The sequence below is a fragment of the Ammospiza nelsoni genome, chromosome 4, assembly GCF_027579445.1.
Source record: "Ammospiza nelsoni isolate bAmmNel1 chromosome 4, bAmmNel1.pri, whole genome shotgun sequence".
Taxonomy (NCBI): Eukaryota; Metazoa; Chordata; class Aves; order Passeriformes; family Passerellidae; genus Ammospiza; species Ammospiza nelsoni.
Window position 1 is genome coordinate 49,205,508 of NC_080636.1, and position 23,990 is coordinate 49,229,497.

Below are 23,990 nucleotides of genomic sequence, written 5' to 3' on the forward strand. Positions count from 1 at the left end.
GTGCAAAAACCAGCACAAGTGCATGGAAGCAAGTAGTGACTCCTTCCTCTAAAGTATATTCCCTAAAAAGCACATAAAAATATGACAACTTACATATTTTAAAGTCTGGTAGGAATTCAGGGAGAATAAGGCATATTTATATTTTCCTCCTCTTCTGGCCTTCTGATTAAAACAATCAAACTGTCTGGGTACCTTGTGCAAGGCTCCCCCAATTAAACCCAGGACCTCAAAGAGCATTCATTAAAATCTTATTAAGATTGGCCTTTCTGAAAATATGACACACATTTTCTTTCACTGCAGATATAGCTTACTACCAAAAGGCTTGGCAATGATGAGAGATCCTAGGAGAATTTTCAAGAGCTAATCATGATGATTACTACAAGTGCTGGCTTTATAATTGCAGGAAAACGTTGAGAGTCTCCATTTTTCCAACTTGGTGCTTTATGTTCTAAACTGTACAGGATTTTATTCTATTCCATATTAGCATATTATAGTTAAACATTTTGTGTGTGTGCACAGCAGATTACACAACTGTACACTTCGGCTAACCTGCTTATAAAAAGCTGAAGCAAACAGATAATCCCTTTCTAATGAAACATGGAAATCTTCTTTTCTAGACCACCTAGAAAGAAAACCACTGGCACCAGAACAATCTAGTTCTGTTTACTTAACGAGATGGCAAAAACCTTTCATCTGGTCATGCATCCAATACCTGTTCTCCTCCCATTTTTGCTAATGAAAATTGACATTAGGGCTGCAGAACCATAAACATATTCTGGAAAACTTAAAATGCCAAAGACATTGTTCATAACCCTCTCAACATCTTTTCTTGTATCCTACTCTGCACCTTGTCAGGCTGAGAGCTGAACTCAAAATGTTTGTTCAGTGAAGGCAAAATCCAGAAACCTCATTGCTTGGGATTTGGTTCATCAACACCCAATCAACACAATATTTTTGTGGAACATCTATTACACTAATTTGCCAGACAAGCACCTTTTTTGTGGTCACGGCCAGATTAGCATTCCCCAGAAATAAAACAAGCAACAAGAAATTAACATTTAAGAAGCAGTTGGGTGCAATACACAGAGATTAAGAGCAGATGTAGGAAATATGGAGGATAATCTCAAAATATAAGTTCATCTGTGGATAGTGCTGAGCTTCTTAAGAACTACAGGTATAAAATATTTCAACAGATGAAGTGGCACTATTGCTGTCCAAATTACACACTGATATTGTATGGCAGTACTTTTTCCTTGAGCAAATAAATATCCATTCACTTTTCATGACACAAACCTCTGTAGGGTAAGGAGGAATGGAACTTCTCTCCGGGGCTGCCAAGCTTCCAAAGTACTTTTGCAAGAGTACTACATATATATATATACATGTGTGTATATATATACATATATATATATATATATGTGCGTGTGTGTGTGTGTATACACACACACACTGCTGCAGTAATAGCTAAACTTAAATTTCATTGTGATAAAAATCTTGCTTGGCTCATAGTGCACTGTAAAAGCTAGAGAGGTGCCCATGACTCCCTAATTAGCTACAAGAAACAATAAATTTTAAATTACTTAATCAAAACAGCCATACTGTAATTTGTCTGTACTTCCTAGATGTGGCACTACGTCACAACTGTCATACATGAATGGTTTGTTATTATTTTTTTACATAGATATAAATATCAGTAAAGAAAAAAGACTAATGACCACATTTTCACCTTTTCCCATGTCACATTATGAAGTTCTAGTGGAACAGAACAGCTGTGTTGCACCTGCACTTCCTGAGGTAATAGTGATTATATCACAGTGTGTAGAAGTGTGGCTATTGGTACTTAGCAGATAAAGAAATGTTCAGATCACTCCATGGAATGATACCAAATCACCTCTCAAGTCAGTCTTAGTGTACAAGGCACCACGTTTCCTTTCGATTTTTAAGAGCAAGATCTTGTATACCTGTACAAGACATATTGCATATATATATTTGCCATTTATAATGACACATACAGCAATGAAAACTGTATCTGCAACTGGTAACATAGAGTTTGAGCCAAACAAGAGAAAACTTACCTATTTGAAAAAAGAACACTTGACAAGCAACATTGACAAGCTACTTCTGCACCAGTATCTACTTGAGTTTCCACCAACTTGCCTCCAACCAGAGTGTCCTCACAAAGCTAGTAACTGAAAGTGACACAGGGCTATATCAGTTTCACTTGCTTTCTATCATCTACAACTTTAGGAGTCACATTTCCAATTTTATATTCATATCCTTAGACCATCCAAGAGCTCAGACAGATCTGCATTGTGAAGCCCCTGTAGCTTCACTCATGAAAATGAGATGTATCATCAAAAGTTAATATCACACCTCTGATTCTGAACATACCATGGACAGTATGTAAGTATGGAAGATGTAACACTGGAATATGGGGGAGAAAACTGCTTAGAAATCTAATTAAAGAGAAATTGTAGAGTGATACTTAGAAAATGTTACGCTGTCTGTACGTGGGGAAGCTCCCGTTTTCCTTAACAAAAGGGGAAAAGTCTAGAAATTAAGAGTGGATCCTCAATCATAATAACAAATAACGTTGTGAATCCTGTCAAATTTTAAATGAAGAAAGAGTAGGTGTAATCTGTAAATCAAGGACTGATATCAGCAAACTTAGAGCAAACCCATCTCCTATCACTAGCTCAGCAGGAGAGGCTGGCTTAGGAGACTGATTTCTTCCTGGCTCCCAGAGGAGTGGGAATTCACATTATTTGGCTTCAAGTTAAAAATTGTTCTAGCTGTACATCTGCAATTCTGAAAACATGTGGCTGGTATCCAGGCACTTTCCAGACACACTGACATCCGTTTGCTGCTTTGCAAGACAGAGTTTACACACCAAAACAGAACAACTTGATTTATTTAAAATTCACCTCAAAATGCATTGTGTTCAGTTTCTTTTTTTTTAAATGAACATTCAAGCATCAAAATATTACTAATTTAAAAAGAACATTTGTTAGGAAGAAGATAATTTACATACTTTAAATTGTGGCTGTGAGGGAGAGAAACAACTGATGGTAGATTAGGCACAGTACGAAGGCCAACATGCCAGAAAACAATGCAGCTTTAAGCTCAACTTTTAAATGATCTGGACAAAAAAAACCCCAATTGGGCAGGAAAATTAAACCAACCACTTAATTGAGGGTATTTGTATAAAACAAAAGTGTTAGTAAGTTTTCTATCTAGACCTAACTCATTCATGTATTTAAAGAATTCTATCTTCTTCCAAATAACAAAAAATGTTTCTAAACCAAGGCAGATTATTATTTGGAACTGGCATAGTAAAATAAAGGATCACAGTATACAGAGTTTAAAATCCTGTACCAGGAAATAGCAACAAGTGGTGTACAAGGGGATAATTTAGGTACATTATCTAATTTTTAAAAACAGAAATATAAAATATCAATTGCATAGGGATTTAAATATAAGGCCAAGCAGGAGAGTAAAGTAAAATAGAGCTCATAAGAAGGGCACTATGGTGTTAAAACATAGTATTTCCATTTGAGTTAATGTCTAATTCAAAATCACAGTATTTTGCTAGTACTACAAAAAGTGAATGTCAAACTGTCCCATTGATCTTGAACTGAAAACTGACATTAGAACTTCTAAACAGTACAAAACTAAAGCTCATCGTCTAAACCTGATCAGTGTATTAGCACAACAGTGCTTGGTACGTACCTGATTTATATACTCTACCTTCTGTAAATAATATAAAGGTTATTTCTTGTTAATAAGTGTGAGATCACAATATTACTGCATGCCATCAGTGGTTTGCAGGCTTACTTGACATTTAATTATTCAGTCTTTGAAAGTGTAAGATCCCACCCTGCAGAATCTTCACTGATTGAACACAGAACACTGTCATTAATAAAACACAACAGAAGTTCCACCACTAACAACTAACATATAAGCCAGGATTTTAGGTCTAAACCCAGTACAGTTCATTATTATTAACTCACAGCTATTTTTTGTTAGGAAGGTAAACCTGTAGACTTCCAAATAATCTTGAACGTATTAAATATAAACAAATATGTAACTAACGGTTGTCTCTTGGCATTTCAAGTAGATTATTCAATTGTGAAAGTATTTCTGCAAAATCAATTTTGAGTTGTTAAAATGAAGTTCAAATATTAATTTCCATTTCTACATGTAGCTTAATTAACCTAAAATTGTGAGGAATAGTAGTGTAAGGAAAAAAGAATTCTCCAGATTAATTAGACATTAAGGTACACTAACTGTGAATACCTGAACCAACATTGTAACTGAAAAAGTGCATAAACACAGTAATACTACAAATGTGTTAACTACAGAACAAAAGGTTTTCTGAAACCTAAGTAATATTATTTTACAGGTTATTTACAGGCTGTGATTTTTCCAGACAGAGCCAATTCAGGATCTTAAAGTTCCTTTGATATATTCAAAGTGTCTTTTGGCTTCCAACTTATTTGGCGAGGAACTGATTCCCAGCCTAGGGAATCAGGTACTGTGCAGCTGAACAGCACTGCCATTGTGGTTCTGTGATTCTTCAAAATTCACTTCTTTCCATTCTTCAAAGCCAGAGCAGTGTTTTCACTTCACACTCTTGGTGGGTGTCTCGGACTCGGTGGACTGTCTGCCATCAGTCCACGCCTCCCGCGTGCTCTTCAGGGCCAGTGTTTTCTGCTGGTCCACCACAACGTAATCCACCCTCTCGTCTGCCACGCTGCTGCCTGAGCCACTGTTCTTCTTCTGGGAACAGCCAGAAACAAGTTCAAGTAAATTAACAACAGAAAAGCAAGCAGGTGTCCCAAACAGACACAGAACAAGCACTGGTTTCTCTGAAAGGGTCAACACTGTCTCTCCACTAAGCATTTGAGAAATTACCATTAAGAGATCTTACTGAATATCTGCTTACCTTACGAGGTGGGGTAGACTTTCCCGAATCTAGGTCCAGATCTAAATATTCCACTTGTTTATCTCCTTTAGGTTTTACCATAGGGCTGCTTCCTCCATCAAGGCTGTTGCTTCCAAACAAATTCTGAAATCATAATTTAAACAACCTCAGCTACAAATGTACAAACTAACGTGGTCCACATAATCAAATATGCTTACTATAAACTGCCAAAATGTAAAAGTTTAAGGAAACAACTGTAATCACTTAAATCATGGAAATTTCATTGAGCCTGTATGGCAAGGGCATACATTCTATGTTAAAAATGGGATAGAATCAAAACCCAATGGGAGGAAAAAACCCAAAAACCACCCTCCCAAATTTTAAGGTTGCCACCAAACCCATCTGTGTTTTCCACTTAATGTCCCCTTCATATAATGAAATAAGAACAGATCATGTTTTGTTCTTTTTAAATGTAGTTATTATATCTCAAATTTAACATTACTTAAGCACAAACTTTTCTATTTTCCTCAATTTTTGTTAAATACCTACAATAATTTCTGCTTGACAGTAGTGGCAAATCTAAAAATGAAACATTTACATTTCATTCAAAAGTCATCATGATTAAGGTGAAAATCAAAGAGTATTGTTCAACTGACAAGATTAAAATATTAAAACTTTGGAAAATATGTGTAGGGCTGCCTGAAGTTGCATTGTATATACCTAAATTTCAATTAGCCCAGACTTTTACAACCTCACCTCCTCTGTCCTCTCCCAGCCTGATCCCTCCCTCTTAACAGGTGTTATAGGAACAGTACAATAGAAGGACTCTTCTCTAAAAGATAAAGAAAAAACAGGAAGACAGAGGGCAGCAGTCAGCAAAAAATGAAGAAGAAGGCAGAAGGAAAGACAGAAGGGCAAGGCTGAGAGCAACTTGAAAGAAAAAGCAGAATATTACTGATTTTATTAACTAAAACGTAAGTATGACATCAAAGAAGATGCTCCAAAGCTGATGGCAGAAAAAGATTAAGAAATACAGATTCCTTGCTAAGATAGAGTTGGAACAAGTAAAAATTTTCAAAAAGTCAAATTTTAAAACAAAGGCCATGAGATATGCAGAAACATTCTGGTTCTTTAGGAAGTAAAATATTTTATGGGCTAAAGCAAAATGGGCTGGGCTTTTTAAATTGAAGTAATCCATTGTATCTCTACTGTCCAGCTCATTTAACATTAAGTGGTAACAAGGACAAACACAAACAACTAATGTGAAGTTCATTTTCATTGCTCAAACTCTCAGAACAAATTTCTGTGTATTAAAGATACAAAAATCAGATTCTGTAACAATGTTTCCAGGATAAATTTAAAAAGCTGTTACTCATTAAACAAAAAATAATCTGTTATTTCAAACAAACTAAGCAGGCAGAACATATGCATTAGGAAACAAAAATTTTAAATACACGCAAATGAAACAGAAAGGAAACCTGTTGAATAACCTTTAAATAGGACTGGTGCAAGCAAACAGAAGATATTAATGAGCTGGAGCATTAATTGTACCATCTTGGTATGGAAGTTAAGCCCTTGGAACAGCCTTAGGAATCAACAGGAACACCTGGGCTGAACTGTGATTCTGTGCAGGCAGAACTGTGGGCACGGGTGGGGAGAATCTCTGGGGTAATATGGGATGTTTCTTGCACGTGTGAAACAGGACAGCACCCACTACTTACCAATGGCCCTTGCAAGAGAGGAGCTAAGAATTAACATCAGCAGGTCCTTGAGCTTGGTGCTTTTCCCCTGGGAAGCACAAGGCACAGCGTGGGGCGCTCCACAGGCTGTGGAGCCCGCACCCCACTCTGCATCCCTGCTCCCACAGGAATGGCATGGGGGGAAGCTGGGATGCAGCACCCCGAGGCAGCCGTGGTGAGCTGGGGCAGGGACACTGCAGGGGGCTGGGAGGGGACCGAGAGCAGCAGGGGACAGGAGAGTGAACAGCACTGCAAGAGGAGAGCCCGGGGCACTGAGATGGGCCAGCACATGCCATACAAGAAGGCAGACACACAAACAGAACAAACAAGGTGCTAGACAGGCCCTCCCCAAAGAAGGTCATACATAAATGATTTCAAGATGAAAAATACTGCTGTACCCCCTGCTAAGAACCCAAACACATGAATACACTGAACTGACTGGACAGGACTTTGAACAGTCCTAGCAGACTGTCCCTGACCACGGCATGGGAGGTTGGAACAAGATGACCTTTTAAGGCCCCTTTCAATCCATTATTTAAGGTCCCTTTCCATCCATTCCATGATTCTAGACTAACCAAAAAGCTGAGCTCAAAATACAGGTTTCCTACGGGTTTTATGCATATTCTAAACTATATTTTAGTTTAGGCGTAGGTCTGCTGCTATTGTCTCCCTTAAAACTACTGCTATTGAGTCTTTTTCTCTCTCTCCTTTCCCTCACCGAAGAAAACCCACAGTGTATATCATTAAATTTTCCTAACTAGCTGCACTCCATGCTGAGGATCTGAAGCTTCATTATCTGAGAAAATTCCCCCCCAAAGGGGAAAAAATGCAGACATTTAATACACAAAGACTCCTTCTATCTTCTTTGAAAGACGCCTAATAAAATACACATGGTTCAATTTTCATAGAATGTATACCACAAGTATCAATTGTTTTTTTCCCCTGCTCCTTCTACACTTCCTGGAAGATGTCCTTTTAATGCAGTTTTTTTAAACATGTCTCAGAGCTCCTAGGATAGTTTATTTCCCTTCATGACATAATACTGGACTCACACATAGCCCAAGGATAAACGATTGCAAAGAGGGGACAAATTCTAGAAAATAGGTAGAAAAAAAGTCATGTTGTATACTGCTTTATATAATAGACATGTATATCAACCATTTTCTTTATGCTCTTAACTTCTTCAGTGAAATCCTACCAAAATTACAGCTTTGCTATGGAGATTTTTTTATCATTCTGTTGATCAAAAGGGAGTGATGTTGAATGAAGGATCTGTATTGGCATGATTTAAAAGTAAGGACTGCACAGGAAGAGAGTAGTTAAGATGTAGATTTTACATACTGGGTCTTCAGAGGACTGATTTGGGTTCATGGATACATAATTCTCTTCACTGTCGTGCGAGTCACTGCTGGAAGTTGTGCTATGAACTGAATCCGGTCTGGGAGACACGGGAAACCTGGAGGAGCTAATTACCAGGAATTATTTCACAAACAATACATCTGCAATATCTTAAACCTCCTGGTCAACAACAAAAATAAGCATATTAGAGCTGAAATTTTCATTCAAGTTTACTAGAGTGTCACATTTTTTGGTTATACATAGTCCCTTATATTTAATATCATAAACAAAATTTCACACAGACACACTTTATTTCAATGCACAGATACACACACAGACTCACACTCTTCCAAGGGAAACTTCAAGCTACAAACAAGCTAAAAATATGATACAGATGTACACACATTTATTAACACTCCAGTCTCCAAAATGATTAATGTGAATGAGGAAAAGCCAAGAAACTTACTCTCGTGCAAAGCTTCTGGTGATAGGAGATCTAACTGGAGCTTGTAATTCTTCCCATTCAGGCAGAGGTTTTATTTCTAGTGGAGCTGGTTTTGCTATGTAAGAAACAGACAACTGTAAAGCACAGAACTTTCCTAAACCAACTTAAATTTAATAGCTTTTCATAGACTAAATACAGAAAAAAAACCTTTATCTTTCAAATTGTAAATACTAGTAAGGAAAGGGAAACACTTCCATTTTCAGAAAGACATGATATATTAACTTACATTTTTCATCTTTTCAGGTAACAAGAGGAAACATCAATTAAAAAATTAAAATATAAAATAAAAAAAACCCCACTGCAACTTCAGAATTTTGCAGCATATACTTGTAGGCAGTAATTCTGTTTTGAAAAGAGATTTTGAAAGTGGCAGCATCATGTTCTGTCCTCATTCTGTCCTGATGACTTGTTGAGCTGGCAAGCCCAGGGCAGGGCTGATGGGCTGTTTGAGCAGAACCAACTCTGGGGACCTCTCTTGGCTCAGAGCCAGCTGTTAATGTGCAAACCCTGCCCTCACACGTGTGCCCTTACTGGTGAGGTTTCACAGCTCCACGAGTGGGCAGAACCTGCAGCTACGACTAAGTCTGCACAAGTGAGAAATGAACCAACAGCAGGAGGAGCCTGGTTCGCCTCAGAGATCATCCACAGTCAAGCAGAGTGGATGTGCCACAGAGCAATGTGCCACTCATGACACATAACACTGTTCTCAAAAAAATTGCCATTTTTAAATTTCATTTTCAGAACAGAACCATGAGTAGGCTATTAGCAAGAAACACATTATCCCTCCCTCCAGCTTATATGTCTCACACGTCCTAAACATTAGCAAAAAAGGAAAGTATAAAAAGGCTTGTGGAAAAAAAATACCACAGAGTCAAACTGCTGTCAACTTTATCCTCCCTAAAACTGTTTTTAGAAAACAAAATGCAATGTCATCATGAAAACTGCCCTTTCTGTCCTTGTGCCCCCTCCCACCATGAGTTTTCTGCCTCTTGGCAGGTTCACTAAGATCAAGTGTCAGGCATGCAGTAACAGAACTGAACATGACGTAGGCAAGATGATACTAAAGCACAACTGACATTAAAAACTATCAGCTTGGCTCAAGTTTTCTGTAAAGGTCTGAGACTACCTGGCAGGAACAAACAGTGGGCCAGGTGCTGCTGCAGCACACAGAGCCAGGATTTCGTCCAAAGCCCACCAAGAACAGCACAAGTATTCAATTCCTGTTGCAATGGACTTCAAAACCCAAAGGTAATCAGTGATACTTCTCTGAGATTTTCAATGTTCATTATCATTATTTTCTCTAAATCTCCTGACTATGTTAGGCACCAACTCAGCATCTTCAATAAAGCCCATCATATTAATTAAAATACTCTTTAAGGTGCATAAATAGATGTCTGTACTAGTGTATGATCAGAAGATCAATATTTTGCTTCAAGACCTAAGTGAACTGTGATTTCAGGTTATTGCCTAATAAAAGTTTCAAGTAAATTACAAGTTACTATGTACAATTTATAAGTTGTTATATCTTCTAAATAAACAGACAAAATACAAACAGCCACAACTTAAGAGACCAGAACATTCATGTTAATATCAAAGAAAAATTTCCATGCACTGTTCAAGCCAGAAAATCTTTAATTCCTTTTACAGGAAACTGGTTGCTTGGCACGGAAAATACATCCATAACCTTAGACTATAGCAGAATAGAATATGCCAGAGTTATTCTAAAATAACAATTTTTTAAATTTTTGCTTCACTTATTTTTATAAAGCTCCATATACATACAGTGCTAAAGTACATACCCTTTCTTCTTGTAGTAAAGTCACCTATGGTTTGTGAATCAGTTCGCTCTAAACCATGTGGTTTAGGTCTTAAAATTTTAGGACTTTGACCTAATTGGCAAAAAGAAGACTCTCTTAATAATATTCTATTTGCAAGTGGAAAACTGGAATTTTATAAATAAACATCACAACCCCCTGCAGAAAAGTTAATCCCACAAGCATAAGCAAGCTGCTGAAGGAGATTTTACACTCTAGCTGGGAATCACACTAAGGGTTTAAACACCAAACCAGAAACAAAGTAAAGACTGCATGCAAGTAATAAATATATAGGAGGCAAATGTAAAAGCTGTACAAAAAGGCTAAAAAGTGCATCAACAAATATTGCAACTGATCATTACTACTAACTGGCTTGATAAAACAAATAAACGTACATATTTGAGGTATATTTACTATCAAAAGAGAACAGTCGTGTTTCAGATACTGTTGAAGTACCCTCAGAGAAATGAAATCCTCCTTAGTCATGGAATTTCTTTGGAAATAATGACTCTTGGGAGTCTCCACTCCTGTGGTACTCTTGGGAGGTCTTCTATCCGATGTGTATCTCCCACTTGAGATGCCCCAAGAATCTTTTTTTACCAGTGTGTTTCTAAAACTTGTTCCCCAGAGGTCTCCATCTGTCTGTACCAAACCCCACCACCCCGACCCTGCAGACACAGTGGGATTTTCTTCCCAAGTTTCCAGCCTGCACACGGCCCCTCCATCAAGGCACAACCCAACCTCCACCAAAAATGACCCTGGCATGAAAATACTGATCATCTCCCTGCAGAGAGTAACACAAATCACCTCCCAATACAAGGATTTTCTTTAGCCAACCTGACCAAACTCTGCAAGTGTTCCAGGTCATGCCGTCTATTTTAAATAAACACGATCAAGAATGTGTAATAGCCCTAAGTTTTCATTAAAGTCTATCTGACAAAGTATAATATTAATATTTATAAATAATAATATAATACTAATGATATATAATAATATAATATAATAATATATTATATTTTATATTAAATATAAAAAAAGGCAAGTGCCTTCAAGTGGTACACCAAGAAGCCATATGAATAAACCAAATGAAAAGTTTAAGCCTGGTTATGTTAGAAAGCTGCCCTACAGCACAAAATGGAAAAGAACTGGTACAGACTAAGGTGTGGTATTCCCAGCAATGGGTGAGAATGCTTCACAAAGAATAAACTTGGCAACAAACACCAGAAGTTTGCAAATCGCTGCCCCAAGGGTTTTGCATATGAAGTGCTCTATTAGTGTTATCACTGAAGTATTGGGAATAATCAAGTAACAACAAGAAAGGTAAATACAGGTTTTGTACTGTATCTTAACTTCTACACAGTGCTTCTGAGAGACCATGCAGGTAAGATAAAATTTGTTTATTCATTAGTAGTGCTGCACAGCAACTTCCTTACAAAGAAAAGGACATGAAGTAATTTTTACACAGACAGTTCTTTTCCAATTTCAAAATCAGATGCTCCCTTAAATAGCTCAATGTGCTGATGAAACGGGTGAACAGTTGGGCAATGCTGACCAAAGACACAGACTGTGAAGCAGAACATGAAGTATTCCTGACTAGAGCCAAGTCAAAAGCATGAGCCAACATGCTGATGTACTCAATTCTGAGCTGATCCAATATTCTTAAGTCCTTGCCTATAACTCTCTGATAAAAGCCTGCCTATTTAAAAAGACCAGGATCTTCAAACTGATGGAACAATTTAAGAAGTTCAAATCCAAACACTTTTTGATGTGATCATAATAATTTTGTATTTCAGTTTTATAATCTGCTGATCATAATAATTTTGTATTTCACAGTTTTATAATCTGATTTAAAAGAAATCTGGCCCAATGCAACTCAAGTTAATCTGCACTGACATAGAAGCACAGATCGTAAGCACAATGAGAAAACTAGCAGAGGTAACAGAGTTAATTAAATTATTTAAGCAGTGTGCACTTAATAACCTCTGCTCTTATAACCAAACAGACTAAAGTGCCTGAAACCCATAATACAGAGAATAAACTCAAGGAACTCAAGACTGTAACTCATTATTTCTCCTTCTGTTAATGATGCTACATGGTCTAGCACAGCCAACCTTTCTGAACTGGGATTAGCCCCGTTTGTAAAACATGGCTGTTGTGTAACTGCCTGATTCCCACTTAATTTAGCACTTATACCAACCACTCAGATTTCCAGAAGAGCTATATAAATAAGTACAGGTCCCTTCAATACTTCTACATCAGAAAAGAACATACAAAACTACTGAGCTTTCATCTCTTTCTGCTGGAAGACCGTTTAATCTCAATAAATTTGGTGGCAAACCAGCTTGCTGCCACCAACCAGCCAGGATAATGCAATTCCTCACATTTAATGCGTCATAGAGAATTAAAATATTTGTGCAGAGTGTTTTCTTTTTCCTCCCTGGAAAAAGAAAACCCAAAGGCCTAAACTCTGTTGAGGAGCTTATACTGTGCAACAGGACAGACCGGACACCAGGGAAAGGAAAAGAGGAAGGGGGGATCAAAATCATGAATCTGAGGTTACCTATATGTGTAACTGCAGAATTCTTTCACCCTGTTTTTGCTCATTTAAGACAATAAAGTGACATGAGCCAGGGCACTGAAAGCCCTTCAGAGTATCCCTTCCTGCTTTCAAATGATAATTTTCCCCAGGAGCACATGCCTGTATCTCTGAAAAGCAACCAAGTGATTAAAATACGGAGGGGAAACTGCTTCCCCCCTGTATAGCAGGCTGGTCTCCCACATCTGTTCTATCCACAAACGCTCACTGCAGTGTCACAGGGCTGTTCTTCACATCACTGTAGTGACAGCAGGGCTCTATGGAGAGCCTGGCTCCATACAGCATTCCAACAACAGCCATACTGAGGAACACATTTCCTGTGCTTCCCACAGGCCCAGATTTACCTCAGCTCAGGAAAGATAATACTTTTAACTTACACACCTATTCTGGGAAAGATAAATCTGGGTAAAGGAAAAAAAAGTTTCATTTATGCAATTTAATTTTTTTTCAAACTGAAAAGGAAATAAATGTTGCAACACCACTGGATGCAAACCTACATGGGGGAAAAAACCCAAAACACAAATAAATTATGTCAAGTGAAACCAACTAAACAAGAAGTGAAAATTAGAAGTTTTTACTATTCTATCAAGTCACCATCTGTGAAATGCAAAATTCAGCCAGGAGAGAGAAACTCAGCTTCTGCATGTCCTATCAGGCTGTAGAAGGGCACTCTGAGCTGAAAAATCATTAATGAAGTCTATTTTCCTAACAAATGGCTGCTTGTAGCAAGTGCCAGGCACAGCAGACGATTGTGGCTGTGGCACTGGAGCACACTCAGATGCATGAATTCTGCTCCTGGTATTTGGGGCATGTCAATGCTGCCTTTGTCTGTGAAGTCACCAGGAGAAGAGTCCATTTCACATGTTTGAGTTAATTTCAAAAAATGGTTTAAACTGAAAAATACTTTTTGGTTTTTGCATTGGCTCTGGTTGTTTTCCATAGAACACTTGGAATATAATATTGAGGCAGGAGGAAGTTGTCCCACTGCAGTAAATTCCTGCATCAGTTTAGGTGGTCCTAATGGTTTTGTTTTTGATGACATAATGCTGAAGAGATTAATTTGTTCTCAGACTATTGCCTTGAAACACCAGAACTAAACATGATTTCTGTTAAGGACACTTCTTTCCTGACTGGATGCTTGCTCCACGGCTTGCTGGCAAGGGATTTCACGTCAGGAAACTGCAAACATCCTCACAAAAGAGGCCAACACTTCTATTTAAATACTATATTTAGGGCTTAAAATTTTTAGGTAAATATACTAATGCAACATAAAATTTGAGAAATGCATTATTTGTTTCCTGGACAACAGGATTAATCGTTATGAGACTAGGAGATCATATGTAGGAATGCTAGAGCAGTGCTGTGCTTGGGATAGGAGGGGGAGAGCTAAAGGAGAAATCAGCCACATAAATGCACTGCATCTACACAAGAGTACTTTCAGAGAGAAATAACTAACCACAGTTCCTTGTTTCCATCAACAAAATACATATCTTGACCCCTTTTCCTCTGTAATTAGATGAAACTGAAATTTGCACTGAGGTCCAAGAATCCCCGTACTTAGAATCACTGTTGATTTCTCCTGAAAAAACAAGGCTGAAATTCACTGTGTTGTTCCCAAAAAATTTATTATTTGCTTTTCAATTCTGCAGAGTAAACTCCTGCTTTTCTTCTCTTCCTCACCCAAGTGAACCCTGATTCCCAAGTAAATGGTCTTCAACACAGAGCTCTACAAATATCCTGAATTTGTTTTTTCATCTCTGTTTTTGTAAGACTGTCTCCTGCCAAGGTACTTGTAATTAGAAACATGTATTTAGTTACATAACATTCAATACATTTCCATGCTAGTATCCACCAACAAATAGGAGCATCAATAATGTGCTTTGTACTGGGTGGGGATAAGACATGGATGCTGATAACTATGGTTTCTTTCGGACAATAAAAACAAACTGAAATCAACTTATTCTTCAATGTTATGAAATATAAAAAGCAGTCACATCAAGAGTTGCTCTTCAGTCTTCTCAGACATCTTTATCCCCTCAAAACAACTTTTTACAGTGAACTGGTAATTTGAATGCTACAGAAATTAATGAATTGGAAAAAATAAGTCCAGCTGGATCTGACAGCTAATGTTCACTGTTATTTCTAAAATATTTGGCAAATGCTATAAAACTACTCAAAGAATGGCAAATGCCATAAAATTACTCAGTGAATACCAAAGCTATTAATCATCAAGATACTACTTGACTATTCTGATTTGTGAGTAACTCTCCATGTCTCTATTTTATAAGCCCCCAAAGCATGATGAACTAAGAACATTCAATAACAAAGACTGTTTTAAAACCTAAGCACAGTGTTCTGGAGCATTTATTGATTAGCAGTTTAACGGTGCACTAAGATTTGCAAACTCCAAAAGACTTCAAAAACAAAACACTGAAAAAAAAACCCCCAAAATTTAAATTATTCAGTGGAAAACTAAAGATTAACATTAAGCCTATTACAAAGTAATGGAATAGCATGACAATATGTGCATTAAAAACTATGTTTCTTGAAAAAAGTGATAAGGGCACAACAAAGAGGAGAAAAATTTTATGAAGATCATTAAAAATAGGGCATTATTACTCATGTTCTCTTGTTCCTGCTCTACCTCATATCTTTGGAGTTTAAAATTACAAAAAAAAAATCCCTAGCCCTAATCCCTAAACTTAATCATCCCCAGCACTAGTATCAGACTAAGTACTGCAGTTTAGAAAACTGGCATGTTTAATTTTTTACAACCATTATGTCCAGCAAATCACAGTCCTCTGCAGCTGTGATACAGCCACCCAAATGAAATCATTATTGGAATTATTTGCTCTTTCAAAGTTTTAAAAGACAAATCACAGCTGCAAGGTAAGGATTGGTACATCACAGCAAGGAGTTATTTAAAGCCATTAAGTGAAAAACTAGACTTGTACAAGTAATTTAGTACAGGCATGCAGGAAGTGTAATTTTCAGCTAAATAGGAACTTGTGGAAGATCAAAGAAGAAAAAAAAAAAATCAATAAATTTGTACTCCACTTGCTTTACGAACTCTAAGGAAGCACCAAAACATCCCCCAAAATTCCTAATTTTTAAAAATTCCTAAATGGAATGAACAAGGGGTGTATTCTCTCTCCAAGAGAGAATAGAAGATAAAATGCATGGATTTCTCAAAAGCAAAATGAACAATGCTTCTGTTCAGAAAACTCATCACAAAAGTTACAGTTTCTTTTTCAACAGATCTTCAGTTCTTGCTGCAGACAGAAATCACCATTTTCATATTTTCAATGCCTACTTGTTCTAAATCCTCAGAACATAACTGAACCTTTATTAAAGAACATGCAAGACAATGATGATAGTGTGGAATACTGAAATGTTGCCAGTTCCTAATTATTATTATTTTTAAAGAATTGTCAGTTCTCATTGTCACAAATGCTGTCAGTGTTTCTCTGAAGTTTTATTGAAGGATGGTGTGATACTCCTGCTGTATCAGGACATGGAATATGTTCACAGTGTCCAACTTAAATATTTACATGTTTGAATGTCTAACAAGGAAACTGTTCATCAGGCTATTTATAGCAACCTTCATGATTAATGAGGGTTCTTTATTTCCTTAATAATTACCTACTTTGCCTGGGATTTGTAAAGCACCATGCTACACTGCAACAATGGATCATTATTCCAGTCATCCAGAAGCATCACAGTGGATCCTATGGGGACCAGAATGTGGCAGGTGCTTCCTGTACACAATTACCTTGGCAAAGTGGGCCTCAGCTCTTTCAGAAAGAAAACTGGAATTCTCTGTGAAGTTAACCCATTTGGGAGATGCTTGTGAGGAGTGGTGGCAAAGATACAGCCACATTTTTAGAAGCAATCCACGCATATTTGTGGTTTAACCACACAGATTATGTCTTTTAAGATTTTAAATGAGGAAAAAAACTATGACAAAAGCAACAAGATAACTTTTAAAACATTCTCAAAAATGATTAAACAATTAAACATTTTTAATCATGACTGCCAATTCCATGAGCATTTTCCTGCTCTCTCTTGGTTTCTTTTGTTTGTTTTCTTGTTTTCAAGCTGCAACTGGGTATTTTCTTGGCATGAAAATAAATGTGTGCATCACTTACTGTCTCTAAATCCAAGTTTACCACATGATCACACGATGGGCTGAAAATTACCAGGGCCAAGCAGCAGTCTCTTTTGAAGGCAACCATGCGGACTTAAGTTGTAGGAAGCCTCTCAGATTAAATGCTGATATATTTTTGTTCAAATATAAGTCATCAAAAAAAACAACAAAAAAACCAACAAAAACAAACAAAAAACCCCACAAAAAAACCAAACCCCAACCCTCCCCAACAACCGAAGCACCACATTAACTATTGGCTATTTCTGCTATCAGCGAAATAACCAATAATCTGTGCCACTCAGTCCAAAACTAGGACTGAAAATATTGTTCAAAATAATCTTGAATGCAATTAAACCCTAACAATATTTTGACAAAGTTTCTGTTGAAGACAAACGAAGCAAAGCCCAGTACCATGTCGTAAGCTGGGAATTCTAAATTCTGTATTGTTTGTGTCAGCAATTTGCTGAGTGATCCTGAGGGCATTGCTCAATCTCAGCTCCCCATGACCTGGAATTAGGACCTGAGCTAAATGGAGCTCTCTCAGAAAGTGCTTTTAAGTATTATTGATCAAAAAGTTTATATTTATATTCATTCATGCATGCATTACAATCACAGACTATATTCAAATGAGTAAGATTTAACTTTTGACCTTCATTTTATCATGGCCATTGTTAGTTCAGCCATATGCTCACTGTTCAAATATTTTTTTTCAGAATCTTAAAAAGCCCACTTTGGTAGAAATGTGCTTTAACACAGAAAAAAGAAGTTCACAATTAAATGTAAGCTGGGCATCAAGCTGAGATTTTGAGGAGGTAAACTCCACCATCTCCAATTCCATTGTTGCCTTTCACTTTGATTCAGATATTGAAAAACTGCATTTTATCAGTCAAGATGTCAAGCACGTATTTCTTACGAGATTTCAACCTTTCAGATAGGACAATATTACACAGCTATAAGGACTTATTCTGGACAGCTCCTAAACTGTTAATTAAAAAAAAAAAGTCAGTTTTTGTACTTGTTTGGTCTTAAAGTCTTGTTTTAAGATCAGATACCCCTCTGCCCAAGCCATGGAAACAAATCCCATGGCAGGAGGGGGTCACTGTCATGCCCAGGGACCCCCATCTCTCAAATGCTTCCTCCTGACCCATAAAAAAACAATTAACATCTTTTTACTTTTAATTTTGACCACAAACTTTTCACTTGAAAAGAGAACCTGGTTGTTCTTTGCTGCCTAATCTGTCTAGGGAGTCCTCCTTCATCTCACAATATTTGGGCACCTTTAGTTCCACTGCTCCTTCTTGGATAAACAGTATTTTGAAGAAGGCATGTCACCATCATGACAAATGTCACTTTTGCTCTGTGGCAGAACCAGTCACTGTCTTTGAATAATTCAGAGAGCAAGACCCATTTGCATGGGTGGATGCAGTACTTTTTCTGCTTGAAATCTTTTACCAGCAAACACACTTCCAATTTAGCATCAGAACTACATGCAATTGTGGCAAGCTAAAGCAGCCAAAAAGCAGAAACACGAAAATAAATACAGCAAATGGTCCTCCATAACTAAAGAAACAGCACTCTGAAAAAAAAAACAAACTAAAAAATAGATTATTTTTGTCATTCAGTTACAGGCAAATGCAGAAAAGCACCTGCCAAACAGTCTCCATTTTGTCCCAAGCAATACATCACTTACCTTTTGGTATTCTTCTCTAAAGAACAAGTAAAACTGTTTTGATTCAAGTTATTGGGGCAGAGAGACAACACCATGTTTTGAAATTCCTTTCAAGATTTCCAGAAAATGCTGGAAGCTCCCCATAACTACAGAAGCAGCTGTGAGCTAGAGAAATGAAACTACACGAATCTGTATTGTAATCTCAAGGCTATAGATACTTTTATTCATTATTATTTTTAACCCACTTTGTAAAACAAAGGTCTGCTAGAGATCAGTGGAAAAAGAAACAGACTGGGGAGATCAAAGAGTCTAAGGCTGTAAGCAGCAAGCCCTTAAAAATAAAGTAAAAGAGATGCTAAACACATATATTTGACAATAAAAAGCAGTGTATCCTTCCTTTTATGTACTGGTTTCACTGCATTATCCCTTTGTCAAATGCACTTTTATAACAAACCTCCCTGGCCCACAGAAACATGACTGACCTAAAGCTAAAGCTCATGTGAAAGGTGTTGATGGCATTTCTAACAGCTTCCAAAAAGCTCAGAGGCAGTGCAAACACTGTTTTGGCAGCAATCTGTAACCAATACCAAAAAAGACAGCACCTTCTTCTGACAGAACATGAAACGTGCCCTCATAACACCTTACCCCCAGCACACCCCGTCTCTGCAGTGTTTTAGAGACCATCTTTTGGAGAAGCACCAGCAGTCTTCAACAGACATTCTTGAACCAATGGCATATTTAATCCCCTCAACAGCTACAGGAGCAATAGCCTGAAGGTAAATATTTTATGTTCTGTTTCCTCCCCTTCTGTGTCTGCCAAAGATTTATTGAACACACAGACCTACTTGACACTTCCTTTGCACTAATTTGTAGCAGAAGAGCATTGCAGTACATTTATATAAACAACCTGATAATAGAAGCTGCTACAAGAACTTGAAAGCTGAAAAGGTAACACAGAAGAATATAAAGCACACCATTGTTTTAGTTAGGTAAAGGTCCATTTAAACAAGGGCTTTACATAATTTAATTCAAAGGAACCTACAGTTTTATTTTCCCAAAGGTATATCTCAACAAAGTTATTTGTGTAGAGATCTCAATTACTGAAATGGGAATATATCACCATTCCAATGTGTCATCAGATCTGTTCTTCACAACAATGGAAAACTTGCAGTGGTGCATTTGATAAAATTAGAGTGAGGCCATCTCTGTGTGTGTGTGTGCTACTAAGATAAAACCCCTACTGGTAAATCAGAATCACTACCATGCTTGGCAGCTCAAGATATTCACAAAACTTTTTTCAGCCCCTAAGCACTATATCATATTTACTTTTCAGGACAGTTTTACTTTAAAATCATTTTAGTTTCTAAATTAAATTAAATAATCCTATTATTTTATAGTGATAATGTTTTCCAAAAGTATACAGCCAAGAATTTCATCCAGCAACTCTACATTCATTAATGGTATGTTAACACATCTTAAAGTCCTTCCCCTGGTGTTAGCCACATCTTTCTAGCTATAAGGCATTTGAGAATGGGAGCAAAGCAGGAGCCTTACATGCCACTCTAAATGTGAAACACTAATTCTGTTCCAAAAAGAGATATCCAAGGGCAATGATGCTGCCCCAGCAAACATCTGTGTGGAAGCTTTGTGCTGCCAACAGCAAAACTGAGATGTTTTTCAACACATACATTTATTACTTTTGAAGGTCAAACATTTTATCAGTAAAATACACAAACTGGCCAGTCTGGAAAAATATTTTAAATTGGTGCAGTTCAGTTTATTCTGAGAATGTTTTCCAGTATCAACTTTCATCAATCAATCCTGTCCAGTATTTCTTAAGAACCAAACAAAACTGCTGTCTGATAACACAGAAACAATTAGACACAAGCAGAGGGCCAAAAGTCTTAAAAAAAGGCCATGCCTCAATTTTTGAAGATGGACAGGGGGAATGGTGCTTTCCATTGCACATACCTCATCTATCAGAGTAACACTCTACTTCCCTTCATTACAGACAGTTTTCACTTAGTGGTAAAAATACTAATTTAAAGGTTTAATTAGTGAATATTTTGGATCATCTGAATATTAGCCATTATATTTCCCACAATGAAGCCAGCCATTGTCAATGTAAATACCAATATTTTCAAGTACATAAGATTAAAAATAAGACTTACTCAAATGTAAAATAGGGCAGACATTTGACCTGATGTTCTTTAGTTCCCTCTTCTACAAGACAGTCAGTTATCTTGTCTCAAAAACTTAGTAGGGAAACAAGTTTTTTAAGTATTTGCCTGTATTTTTAGTTAGATGGTCGATGAAACATTTTAGATAAACTGGAAAATCCAAGCTATTTATTAGGGGTTCTCTATATGAGTATCACTTATAGACACATTGCAACCCAATCATCTTGGTTCATTAAGAACTCTGGTCACCCAAATAATTCTTATTTCAAGGAAAAGTAAACATGTTATGTGCCAGATTTTAGAGATTAATTTTTTAGGATAGATTCAAAGGGGCCATCTAAAATGAATATGCGTGCTGATCCTGTACCAAGCATTGCTATGGCTATGAATTTGTGTGCTACCCAATGCCTTGTGTTCTCACTCTCCATCACAAGTGTCTCCTATATACAAGGACACACTTCTGAATCTTAGGAATTCAGTGTTATTTTTTCATTAGTAAGTATGGCAATAAAATCTAAACCTATGCTTTTATTTGGATTGTTATTGTGATGTTTTAAAATGTTAAAAATAATGCCAGGGCTCCTCTGTGATTTAGTTATAGGACAAAAATGATTTCTAAAACAATTTCTAAAAACATGACAATTTTCCTCTAAGCAGAAGTTGAGAGAGCTATGTTATTTTCTTAGATGATAAAAATTGGGTTTCCTTAGAGGTTTTCCTCACCTTTTCTGTCAGGTTTGAGGTTCCGATCCACTGGCGGCGGCTCACACTCTGCAGCAGGCACCGACCGTCTGGGAGGGGTCTTTGGGCTGGACCTGAAACCCATGTGAGCAGGAGGAGGGACTTGCTTTCCAAACAATGGAAAATCAAACGTGCCAGGTATCATGGGTACATAGTTTGTTTCCTGGATGGGTTCAGTGAAGCTGCTGGAATGCTGTCGTGGAGGAGAGTTGGGATTCATTGGGACATAATTTTCATCTAGTTCTTCACTTGAAACACTTCCCACTGTCAACATGCTTCTGTTTTTCTAGAATTAACATATATTTCCTTTAACAAAATACGTTATGCAATAAGCTGTGTATCATATGAGTCTTTTAACCTAATCTACTCAGATTAATGTACTCTATTGAAAGTGAAAAATGACAAACACTGCACAGCTTGCTTTCTTACACCGGAACAAAGAGCATTCAAACACTGTCACGGTTGCCTCTCATCAGATCAAGTCATACTTACAAAGTGGTTATGGAAGCCCTCCAATGAATTAGATCTGTCATTCAGAAACGTTCGTGGAATATCATAACAGTCTTGAGAACTAATTTCTAAGGAAACAAGAAGAGAAAGTAGCTATTTATCACCCCTGTTCCTGTCACTTGGCACAGGCATCCAGAGTCTGTTGTTATTTACCGTCTGCTTCTGAGAGTACACAAACACACCTCCTGAAGCTATGGCCCTAGATATATCTATATTTGAAAATACTGTGTTCACAAACAATCTTAGCACTCATCAGTTACAACTTGAAGCATTCACAGTGGCATTTTTCCATGGAAAGAAAAGAGAAATAAATTTCTGCTTTTAAAGAAGCAGCAGAGTCTATCTTTTAACTGAGCATGTGTAAGAATTTCGTGCAATGAGTGAGAATCTGGGCCCTCATGAAAAGCCTAATCTAAAATAAACAAACAACAGATGTAGTTTAACATCTGGAAAAAGGTTTTCTGACTGATGCCCTTTGCTTGGAAAGTGCTGATTCAACAGGATCCCATCTGTTGCAGGAACAGGTGAATCCCATCTCTCAGTGCCCCAGTGTGGTCTCCAGGGGCTTTCAGTTGGAGTGGGCTGCTGCCAAACCAAAGATTTCTCCCTTTTTGGAGTCCTGGCTCTTGGCAGGCCCTCTGTGGCTGGTTCTTTGCTGGACAGGGGTCTTTGTGAGACTCCTGGCTCCCAAGTTCTGCTCATCCATGCATGCAGCAGGCTGCTTTACCCTGTGGCACGGATGCCCCCTCTCATGATGCCAGCACAGAAATTGGGTAAACTCTGGGATTTATCCCCACCTTGCCCTGAAAAAAAACGTTGGACCTTTTTTTTTGAGATTTTCACCACAGAGGAAAATAAACAATTCTGCTCTTAAGTACCAAATTTAACCAACATTTTCAGAAAGACTAATTTTCTTGAGGCAGACAATCTCAGATTCATTATAGGAATACTCATCTATAAACTTAGCAAAATGACTGTGGTGGTTTTACTTGGGAGAAAATACTACATGAGAGAAAATAAGCAAAGCAAACAAGGATCTTTCATAGTGTTCGTTTGTCATTTTAAAACACTGACAACCACCAATATTTTATGCTCAGTCTACAAAATGAATGACAAATAGGACAATAGTATCTGAGCATCTGTATGATCCCATCCATTCTGCATATTGCCTCCTCTAAAAGACTTGTATTCATCCCTCATTTCAAACCATTCTCCTTTAAAATCATCTGTAACATAAATATTGACTTACACAAATAAAAAATTTCATTTTAAAAACAACACTGTAATACCCACCTGCTTCAGAAATCTGAAAGAAAGTGAAACCCTTAGCCCAAAAGTGGTTAACAAGAAAATACGCATGACAGCACATCTGGAGGAGCAACATTTAGGTGGCCACAATAAACAACTTTAATTTTACTAAAATACTGCAGTAAGCATGTCTATCACATGGACAGAAAGAAAGCCTGGTGGCAATGATCATCAAATCAGGGCTGATCTCAAAGCGCTGGGTATACACCATATCCCACTTATCTTCGTGAAACAATTTCAGCTTCTGCAGATTGCACCACACTTCACTAAGCTCACTTTGGTCATTCTGAAAGACTGAAAATGGTAGTATTGAATTCAGTTATTTCCAAATAACTATGTCTAGATCTTCAAGTATTTTCAGCCAAGGCTGAATGCCACAGTGCAATATACATCCCTTACGGATGTTCTGCGCTTTGCTGTTTTGATGGTTTCCTTAAAAAATCTCTGTTCGTCTTTCTAATATATTTTAAACATAGTGATAGTGAATTGTGAGGGGCTAAACACTTGTTCCTACAGGCT

At 37.3% G+C, this 23,990-nt stretch overlaps 1 protein-coding gene across 6 annotated transcripts in view; it reads right to left on the reverse strand.

The window, feature by feature from the left end:
- Positions 1-2,893: 2,893 nt before the first annotated feature.
- GAB1 (GRB2 associated binding protein 1) overlaps positions 2,894-23,990 on the reverse strand; it is a 91,933-nt gene continuing 70,836 nt past the window's right edge. For 2 of the 6 annotated variants that reach the window (XM_059470525.1, XM_059470529.1), the window contains exons 5-11: positions 22,146-22,231; positions 21,636-21,939; positions 10,306-10,395; positions 8,468-8,561; positions 8,005-8,128; positions 4,946-5,068; positions 2,894-4,779 (exon numbers count right to left, since the gene is read on the reverse strand). In XM_059470525.1, the coding sequence (XP_059326508.1) occupies positions 4,621-4,779; positions 4,946-5,068; positions 8,005-8,128; positions 8,468-8,561; positions 10,306-10,395; positions 21,636-21,939; positions 22,146-22,231 (980 nt within the window). In that variant the 3' untranslated portion in view covers positions 2,894-4,620. The remainder of the gene's footprint in view (positions 4,780-4,945; positions 5,069-8,004; positions 8,129-8,467; positions 8,562-10,305; positions 10,396-21,635; positions 21,940-22,145; positions 22,232-23,990) is intronic. The other 4 variants (XM_059470526.1, XM_059470528.1, XR_009418307.1 and 1 more) reach the window with 4 other exon arrangements.